The sequence below is a fragment of the Montipora foliosa genome, chromosome 1 (assembly GCF_036669935.1).
Source record: "Montipora foliosa isolate CH-2021 chromosome 1, ASM3666993v2, whole genome shotgun sequence".
In the NCBI taxonomy this organism is placed as follows: domain Eukaryota; kingdom Metazoa; phylum Cnidaria; class Anthozoa; order Scleractinia; family Acroporidae; genus Montipora; species Montipora foliosa.
The window spans coordinates 62,711,398-62,721,397 of NC_090869.1; the positions used below are offsets into that span (position 1 = coordinate 62,711,398).

The window sequence follows — 10,000 nt, forward strand, 5'->3', positions numbered from 1 at the left end:
AAAATGAAAAAAAGTAATTACACTTCTTAGCACGGGAGCTACAATCAGTGGCAAAAGTCTTGGGACACTCAGCATTTCAAGTTGGTTTTCTAACTGAGTTTAAAAAATTGCCCCCTCCCCCCCAGAACAATGTTGCCAATAGTGAACATACATTTCCTTGTCTATTTCAACATTGATTGGGGGGAGGGGGGGGAGTTTTATTTTGAAGTTTTCAGTGGAATTTTGACAGTTATGCTTAGTTTCTGACGTCTGAGAGGTTTTCAGGCCCATTCTGACACTAGCGTCCCAACTACTTTTGCCACTGATTGTGGGTACATTACTGTAGGCAAAATAGAAAGAAAACAAAACGGGCTTCCTTGATGAGAAATAAATCATTTACTTCATTTCCGTTTAACTTTCACTGTTAACTTTGTCGTTTGCAAATAAAAAAAAAAATCTAGGACCAGATTAGGAGTGTTCGTCACTTAGAATTTTATTCGTTGGTTTTTAAAGACTTTTACCCTGCTTGCGGGCGGTAATTTGTATTTCGGTCGCCCTTGGACGGGTGGAAGTCGGAAGACCTGGGACGACGGGGAAAAAAAAAAAAGGCGGCCCGAAAACCCATGATTTCGGTGGACAAAAGTCAAATCCCGTCCACCAGCAGACGGGGTTTCTAATTGGTCGAGTAGGTGTCAAAAGAACAATAACGTTTCATTTGATGGTCAGAGTTAGTCACGCAAGAGATATCACCATAAAAAATTATAGGGGATGTGAAGCGAGCGATAAGTAGAGCACTGTCTTTTCTAGATTCGAAAGGAAAAACGGTTTTTTTTAAAGCCAAGACAGGAAACCGCTGTGATAAGTCTCCTAAGAGGAGAAGATATTTTAGCAGTTTTACCTACAGGCTTTGGAAGAAGCATGATTTTCACACTGTTTGCACTGTCAGCGAGAGAGCTGATCAGACCAGTTTCTGTTTTGGTCATTTGCCCGCTCAAGAGCATTATATTGGACTAAGTTTATGCTCGGCAGCCGAACTTTAACTCCTGAGAGTTGAGGACACTCCTTTCGTTTTTCGTCTGCGGAACAAGTGTTAGAGGAACGTTTTCTCGCTAAATAATTTGAGCAAGAGCCGATACAACGCAACGTACTATATATGGCTGGCTAAACCAGCCTTCTTCAAATACAATGAACAGTGAGAGTTGACATTGAATTACTGCTATGTAAATATATATATACATGTAGTAAATGGATGTAGACGTAATACTGGAAAAAATGGAATAAAATATTGTAGTTACCACTAATTTGAATTCAAATACTGAAAGAATAAAGGCAAAATATCCGAACAAACTGAAATCTAATATTTTTCCTCTCGGATATTTAGACCATTGATGATGTCCTGCCTTTTGAAATTAAGAAAGCTTCCATGGCCTTACGGATTGAGTTGGAAAATATTTTTTCGATAGGAATGAATTGCCGATCTGATCCAACGTACACCGACAGTTTGCCCATGGCCCATGGCGCCCGAAGATGACCTCACGGATTTTTCAAACTTTCCGAACTGAACAAGAATTCGAAATGGGCAAAACCTACACTTATCTTTTGCTGCAGTTTCTGCCGGTTTGCTTACATTATTTACCCCTTTTTTAGGTGCAAGTAGACACTCCATAGCAAGTTTGTTTACGACTGTACACTTAAGGCCGCCGCACACTAGCCGGTTTTTTGTCGTTTAACTTCAGATTTGTTATCTGGGAGAAATGGGCTGAAAATTTGTCGGGCCACCAGCTTGCCGACACTAGCCGACTTTTTGTCGCGACTAACTGCGCCGAGGCTTGGGGCCGACTCATCCAAAAGCTTGTGCTCTTTTTCAGGTGTCCACTATTCGAAAAATCTGTTCAATCTCCGCCATGTTGGAAAAGACACTTGCTCACGTGACTCTTATGATACTTCCTGATTGGTTGAAGAGCGCGCGAGGCCCGACAAAAAAATCTTGGTCCACCGCACACTACCCGACAAGGCCCGACAAGACATTTTGAGATCTAGCACTGTCAGATATCGTCCGACAAGCCCCGATCTTGTCGGGCAAACTTGTCTGAATAAACCGCACTCTGGGGGACAAGTGAAGATTTTCCGTCGGCAGACAAAAAATCGGCTAGTGTGCGGCGGCCTTTAAGCGATTGACAGCTTTATTACGGTCTCTTACTTTTATTGGTAAATTTTTGTGGCGCGATATGTAACCGGAAGCTCAATAGAAAGTGGGCAGAAGTGGAAAGTGAAAGTTGGCAGCTAGCGAGAAAAGGCTGGTTTTGGGGCAGGCGGTTTTGCTCGCCCTCTCCCCCACCCCGTTATTTTGTCACCCGGCCCAGACCTATCCTACGCGCCTCCAATATGGCGTCTGATACGTGTTTCGCGGCAACAACAACATCTACCGTCTGCGAGCTGGTTATAAAACTTTCAGCAAGAACATTATGGAAAAGATGGGTGAGCTAAATCGAACTCGGTTCAATGGTTGAAGTGCAAACGCACCCAACCACAACCATTTTCAAGAATTTAAATGAAGCTAACCCTAACAATTCATTGAAAACTAACAGAATAAAAAGGGGTGCTTAGACTTAATCCGTAAATAAAACAATGACATTTAGTTGCAATTTCAACCATTTCAGGTCTAATTTATGAAGAAAGGCTTGGTTACTAAGAATGGCATCGTCAAAAATGGCAAGGACCGCGGACAGCATGAAGAATTATGCTGAATGTGCTGCCTGAGTGTGCGGTATGCAATTCACGGCACGTCTTAGTTTTATAATGAGTTAAATTAATGTCAAAGAAGTTTATTATGTGACCCCTCCCTGTAGGGGTCTTTAAGGGCCAACGACATCCAAAAACAACAACGACAACAAGCGTGCAGTGCAGAGCCAAAGAACTCGTGGCGTTCTAAAAATAGAAAGATACGTGCAAAGGTTGACTCATAGGTTTTGTATGGGAGAGGCAAGCTCCAAATCATGGGCTCGTGGTCTAGTTCCTAGGATGTCCGAATCTCAAGGAAAGTGCCGTAACCACTGAGCCGCACTATCTCCCACGACTATATTAGCCGAGTATTGTAATCACATTAGCCAAGTATTGTCTTCATTAGGGCGAGTTTCAATCGATTCCCGTAAAACCAAAACCAAAGTAATTACTTTGGCCAATCAAAAAGGACGGAGACAATCCAGTAACCAATCAAAATTCGAAGTAATTACACGTAGCCGACACAAAGCGCGTTTCACTTCTAATTGGTTGAAAAAGTGGCGCGAGAACTTTGAACCAACCATTGAGTGAAGTAATGCAAAACCAAAGCAATTCGCTAACTACTTTCGACACTCAATTGAAAACCGCTCTATGTATATCTGAAACACATCTTCCAGGAAAACCACTTTAGTGTTTTTTGCAGCGGTTCTCTTCCCTTAGATTCGTTTTTTCTTAGATAACATTTATTTTCGTTGTTGGAAGGTGTAGTCGCCATTTCTAAAGATCCTCAGATTCAACCGAACCTTTGCTTGCTTACCTGTAATTCTGGGTATAGGTTTCAATGGAATGTCGGGCGGGCCAACTGAGAAGGAGCCATTCAGATATCTGCTGAACAATTGACCGCGGGCCTTGAAGACGTTATCCATGAAAGTCAACTTTTGACCGACCAAAATTGTAGCGCCAGTACCTAGCAAGATCTCCAATTTTTGCGTGGTTTTCAAAGAGCACCGAGGACTCTGGCCCAGCATAGTAACGTTGGCAATGTCGAAAAAGAGGCTGCATGAAGCCATTCCAGTAAACTCGACTTCTTTTTCAAAGTAAATAACAATTTCAGCAGCGGTGTCGGTGAACTTTGCTGCCGTTACGCTTGGCGCAGGTGCAAACACGGTGAGGTTGACAAACCCTTCACGTCTCCGACCACCATCCATGGAGACTGACAATGAGAACTGGGTCGAGGCAGGGACAGTCGGGATCTGAAACGCAAACGACATCATGGCTTAAACAATTAACTTCTGGTGCTACCGGACGACATGAGGATTTTCTTCTTTGATTTACCTCAGTCTTTTCACTTAGTTCCACTCTGCTTAGATTAGAGCTTAGTTTTTACTAGCGACGCAAGGGCAAGAGCAAGCATAAGAGCGGTTATTTCACCGTAAAACAGGGTTAAAGCAAGCACAAGCACAAGGATCAAAATTTTTTCTTTTCCTTGTGTTCGCTTGCGTTGTGTAAAAACGAACTGAACACAGCATTAGCTACGTCTGGCGGTGTCTGTCCAATGAAAGCACTCGTTCCAGATTTCCCGCGTCTGAGGGCCACTAGGGAGAATACTTTTATAGTAATAGGTGTTACCCTCTTTAAATAAAGGTTATTTATTTATTTTTATTTCAACAAAATGGCGGAGGCCGTGGTTGATGTTGATGCGTATGTCGACGTTCGTTTTCACTTAGTATGATTTTCTTATGGTTGCGCTTGTGCTTGCGTCGCCTATGAAAACCAGGCTTAAAAGGAAAGGGAAAACTTACTCTTAATAAAGATTTCTTGAATGAACTAGGCCTTACAATGATGATGGAAAGACGAGTTGCCTTTTCGGGATTTTAAGCTCCGCCTTAGAATGGACTCTTACAGGAGCCCATGAGTAGGAGTATGAGTAGCTACTCATGGGCTCCTGACTCTTACACAGGTTTCGCTTCTTTCAAATGATCAGTTTTCCATTTTGGAGCAATCGCTTTCCAACGCTATCCCGAATACCTCGCCGTCAGAGGCCCCATTCTCGGAAGTCACGAAAACATTTCGGGCCCGAAGGCATTTCATGAAACTGCGATCTGTTCATTTTCAAGAATTGAATGATCTGTGAACATATTTTCAACATCAGAGAAAAAAAACAATTGCAAAGTTAATGACTTGAAAAGTTTTACTTTTGAGGCTACAAAGCGTTTTCTATCACCCAAAATACGCCCGAAAAGTTTCGAGGGACCCCAAGGGATCCGTTTCTCGGATTTTCCAGGCCGACTTAAGCACCACTTACTTTGCACTTGAGGTTGTTGGCATCAACATACATGACATCTGTAATTCTATGGTGGCCAATAAAACACACCGTCTCTCTGCCTGCCCAATCAAAAAATCCGCTGCCAGCTAAGGTCACATAACGCGGCAATGCGTCAATCAGAACCTTGCTCGGGGAAACATTCGTGACAGTGAAGTTAGAACAGGAATAATAATAAACAGAAAGCGACTCATTGATTTTCATGACAGTTTGATTGTGATAGACAATTGTGACAGACAAGTTGTACTCGCCCGCGGTGTAATTATCCCATTCAAAGTCACAAAGGGCGTGAGTGACATTCCTTGACTTAGCTAAAAGTGAAAAAAAAAAAATTAATTAATTAAAAGGAGATTCAAGAAAAAATGAGATTAGTTTTATCATGATAAATTCATGTGTGAAGAAAGCAAAGTAATGGCCGCCTTCGGTAATCAATCAATCAATCAATCAATCAATCAATCAATGGACATACCAACCAACCATCCATTCCTTGAAATATTAATATATACATCTTATTCGATGATTTAACATATAATACACGCAGATGTTTTGCGAGTTACGGAGTAAAAAAAAACGTATGTAAAACACACTTACGGGCCGTGCAGAGCCATTCTTTTTGCTAATTAAACATATTGTTTAGTGGCGTTCTCGAATCCGTCTTCGTCACCCTTGCTTAACTTCTCTAGTGCAGTGATGTGACCTATTGTAGTGTCGAAAAGCTATTTGATTTTAGAAAATGATTAGGATAGTACGCGCACTGTCATTGGTCAATAGCTGTGTTTAGATGAAAGTGCGTTTTGATCGGCTGGTAGAAAATACGAGCGTGTATCAAGAAAATCTGTTTCAATCAAGAGGTAAAAAAAACCCCAGCATTTTCCTTCATTTGTCGAATCATCTTTGAGAAATATTTTATAAAAGCATTAGAGGACTTTTTTCCGTGTTTCCATCTGAACACTCGGGGGAGTTGGGAAAATTTTAGGGTTAGGGTTAGACAGTTATGCAAACCCTCGACTGCGTCTCGGGTTTGCATAGCTGCCTCGAGTTCTCCCAACTCCCTCTCGAGTTTAGATAAGGCTATGGAATTACGGAAAACGTCCTCTATTGCTTAACCAACAAAGTAAACCCTAAGAGAGGACCTTCGTTCTTTCCAGACATCCCTTACTTTCTTTTTTCAGATTTTGAACTTTGATTTTCAAGGCTGTTGAATGTTGGATTTCACGGTCCGCCATTACTCAGGTTCAAAACTATCCAATTGGACCTCAGAGGATTGGATTAGGGGAAAAGTGACGTCATTCACCTACCAGCTTAACAATGCAGCTTATAAGTCTGCAAGCCCGAAACTCCCGTTCTGCATATTAATTCAGTCGTGTATGCTTTCTTAAACTAGTGAGTCTTTGACGTCATTTCTCCTAGGAAAATTCCAGGTGTATTTTTGAAGTTGAGGCTTAAAGCTTTGGGTCACTTAGTGTTCAGTTAACATTGTTTTGAAATCCAAAGAAAAAGAACAATTGGTTTTATTGCTCATACTAGCACTTTAAAGTGCATCTGAACTCAAATATTTTTTGTTCCTAATATAAATCTCCCCATCTAAAGCAAACATATGTCACCATTATTACTCAGAATTTCGCTTAACCTGTGCAGTGCCAGCCACGTAAACTAGCGGTAGCAATTTGGACCCACGACCGTGATGCGAGAGGCATGGGTCTATTCTCGATTTTACGTCACAAATTGCTTTGCATTCCAATTTTCAAAGAAGTTTTGCATTGCAAAGCAGTTTGTGACGTAAAATCGAGAATAGACCCATGCCTCACGGTCGCGTGGGTCCAAATTACTGCTAATTTTGATAACTTTGTGAAAAGACTTTAGGTGGGGAGATCAATATTGTAGTAATATTTTAAAGCACTGAAATTTATATTCCCAAGTAATCCATTTTAGCGTGATAGCACTTTTCTTATATAAACACCAACGAAATACCAAGAGAGCTTTCGCGCGAAAACATATCTTCACACGTGAAAATAAATTTTCACACTTGAAAAGATCACTGTTGCTATGGTTACATATGAAAATCGCGCCTTTCGATGACTTTCGTGTTGAAAAATATTTCACTCGTTCGCTGCGCTCACTCGTAAAATATTTTTCAACACTCCAAGAGAAATTTCGTATCCTCGCGCAGCCTTGTAATATCCTCTATATATCCTACTTTAAATGGTATCTTTGTTGAAATTCAAGTCCTGCATGGCCTATTCTTAAAATAAACGCCATGGTATCCCTTTTCCTGACATGTTATATACTGGCAAAGCAATTCACCCAGAAAATCCTAAAGACAAATATTGTTTCATAATCATTTACCCGTTGTGTTGAATACAGACAGGCCTCCGTTGACTGGATCATACAGACCACAAACAATCTTAACACCAGCGTCCAATCCTGCCCCGACCACCCAAACAGTGGCATTACAATTTGCAATTGTTCTTGGAATACTTTTCACGATACTTGCGCACGACGCTCCGTTGCCTTCACAAACTCCGCATGCGTCGTTTACTTTACCGCTGTTCAGTACGCCGTCGCAGCCAATGCATGTTGAATTGGTCCCGTTGCAGACACCTGAAAGTTTTTGTGTGACAAGATCCACAATTAGGAGACTACATCTTCCATTTTGGTCTTTTACCACTACAGGAGTAAAAGAGCTAATTTTGAAAAGACGTTTCGCAGCCAAGAAAAACATGGGCAGAACATTTCTTCAACAAAATATAACGACAAAAAACGTTTCTCCGTGCGTGGTATATTGGTTTATTTTCGACTCATACAAAAGAATTGAACCAAAGAGGTTGTCACCGTAGCCGGGTGACAGAGGGCATGTAAACTTCGAAATTAACTTCTGACGAAATTTGTAGTATTTTTTGCAGGAAAACATGCATCCGATACTTTTCCGACTTTGGACAAATCGTTTTTATTAAGATTACCCCTAAAAAAGGTAGCACCACCGAGATCTTGCAGTGGCAGGTCAAAAATAGTTTTCATTTTGTATGGTTCTTTTGCATTTGGTCGAGATATTTCTCAATCCAAGTTGACTTCAAAGCTTTGCAAAAAATCTTTACCTCAACCATCTTAAGGCCCTGTTTATAAGGAGAGAGCCTCAGGGTAACCCTAGTGCTAGGGTTACCCTAGCACTCACACATTTCTTCTTTTTTTCATCGACATGTTTACAAGGCAGCTAGGGTTACCCTGGCGCTAGGGTAACCCTATCTGAGTGCTAGGGTAACCCTGGCTGCCTTGTAAAAGCTCTGCTAGGGACAACTCGCCCACTCGGGACAACTTTTTAGTGGTTTCCATTGTGTTTGCGATGCTGGCGGTTACCAAGCACACAAAGTTGTCGCGGGTGGTAGGGTAACCCTACCTGTACAATTTGCTTGTAAACCCGGGCTATCTTTGACCTTCTTCCTTATTAAACGTTTTATTACAGTTATTTTTTCAAGTAAACTAATTCGATGCTCCTAAGGCGACGCTCTTAAGTATGATCGTGTTGTGGCAAATAAAGACTATCTTTAGAAAATGCGTTCGGAGATAAGAAAAGAAACGGAAAAGATTCAGACAGTGCGAAATAGAATTTATCGTCAGCAATCTCAGTCCTACTTCCCTTAAAACATACCGTTGCAGTCTAGCTTTCTAGGCCAGGCACACACTGGCTGCGTGGGTGTGAATGGTTCCGTTGGTGCGACTACGGAAGGTCGTGGCACAGCTGTAGGTAATGAAGGAGTGATGACGGAAGCATCTGAAATAAAATCATTGTTAAAAATCCATTAGTTTCACTGGGCGTTAAGAGTAGCCATAGCGCCTAGTTACGGTCACCGTTGCATCTGGGTAAACCCATATACCTCAAATTTGTCGCGTGGCAAAGAAGAGCACATAGCGTTACCATTTTCTAGACTTAATCTGGAGTCATTTGTATTGTACATAATTTTTCAAATTATATTCGATTATGTAAATAGTGCTTTTGGATCTCCGAGAAAAAAGCGCTCTATAAATTTCTAATTATTAATTATTATCATTTATTATGATCGGCCAAAGTACCCTCTGTCAAGTTCCACGATAAGCAATATTCAAACAATATTCACATTCAAAAACACATTCAAAACCCTAAACTATTTACGACACACAGTGGATTCAAATTCTGAATCGTTAGCTTGAGGTCAGAGTGAGACCGGTGAATGCGCCTACAGATCCAACGTCCTAAACCAAAGACACTTTCAAGTCCAAAATTGTAAGCAATGAGATGAGCACTAGATCTTGATAAACGTCACTAAGTGTCCCGTTAGTGTCAAATTTAAATTTAGGTTTCTTCCCTGTGAATGTTCACTTGAAGCTTCGATTTATGGTGACCCTTAGCGGTATTTACCGCCTGCATTTCTGGATGAAAATGCTGTCAACATCGAAGAAAAGAGTAAGAAGACAGTTCGTGACTCTTATCAACAATGACATACATCTCATTTGCTTGCAAAGCTGGGGATATCTGCACTTATCTGACGAATGGATCACACTAACTGCTATTGTTGTCCCTCGCAGAAAAAGGCGCCATTTGAAAATTAACCACTCCTCAGAACGTTTTACTCACGTGAGTTGCAGATCACCTTCTCCCAGCAATGCGGCATTGAGCAATTAGTCGGCGCTGTCACTGACATCGAAATGGTGGAAAAATTGTCTGACATACTAACACTGGGTAAAGAGATGGAGCTGGTGGTATGTGAAGGTGACGTTGCACTTACTGACGTGGTACTAACGCTGTTAACCTGACTCATCTCCACTGCAAAACAATTGTACAGAAGCACGCTTTACATTAAAGTAAACAAATCTACATTTACACGCAGTGATATCAAAGCTTGAAACTTATGGGATTCTTTATAGAGCGCATGCGCATGACGTCACGCACGGTAGCCATCTGGCGTCAGTTGTTCACTATCCAGCGGATAAACACTAGCAAAA

At 41.4% G+C, this 10,000-nt stretch overlaps 1 protein-coding gene across 2 annotated transcripts in view; it reads right to left on the minus strand.

Annotated features, from left to right (window-relative positions):
- Positions 1 to 10,000, minus strand: part of LOC138004077 (uncharacterized) — a 53,777-nt gene that overhangs the window by 28,399 nt on the left and 15,378 nt on the right. For both annotated transcript variants that reach the window (XM_068850485.1, XM_068850479.1), the window contains exons 4-8: positions 9,633 to 9,821; positions 8,670 to 8,792; positions 7,370 to 7,624; positions 5,006 to 5,334; positions 3,518 to 3,953 (exon numbers count right to left, since the gene is read on the minus strand). In XM_068850485.1, coding sequence (XP_068706586.1) covers positions 3,518 to 3,953; positions 5,006 to 5,334; positions 7,370 to 7,624; positions 8,670 to 8,792; positions 9,633 to 9,821 — 1,332 coding nt within the window. The remainder of the gene's footprint in view (positions 1 to 3,517; positions 3,954 to 5,005; positions 5,335 to 7,369; positions 7,625 to 8,669; positions 8,793 to 9,632; positions 9,822 to 10,000) is intronic.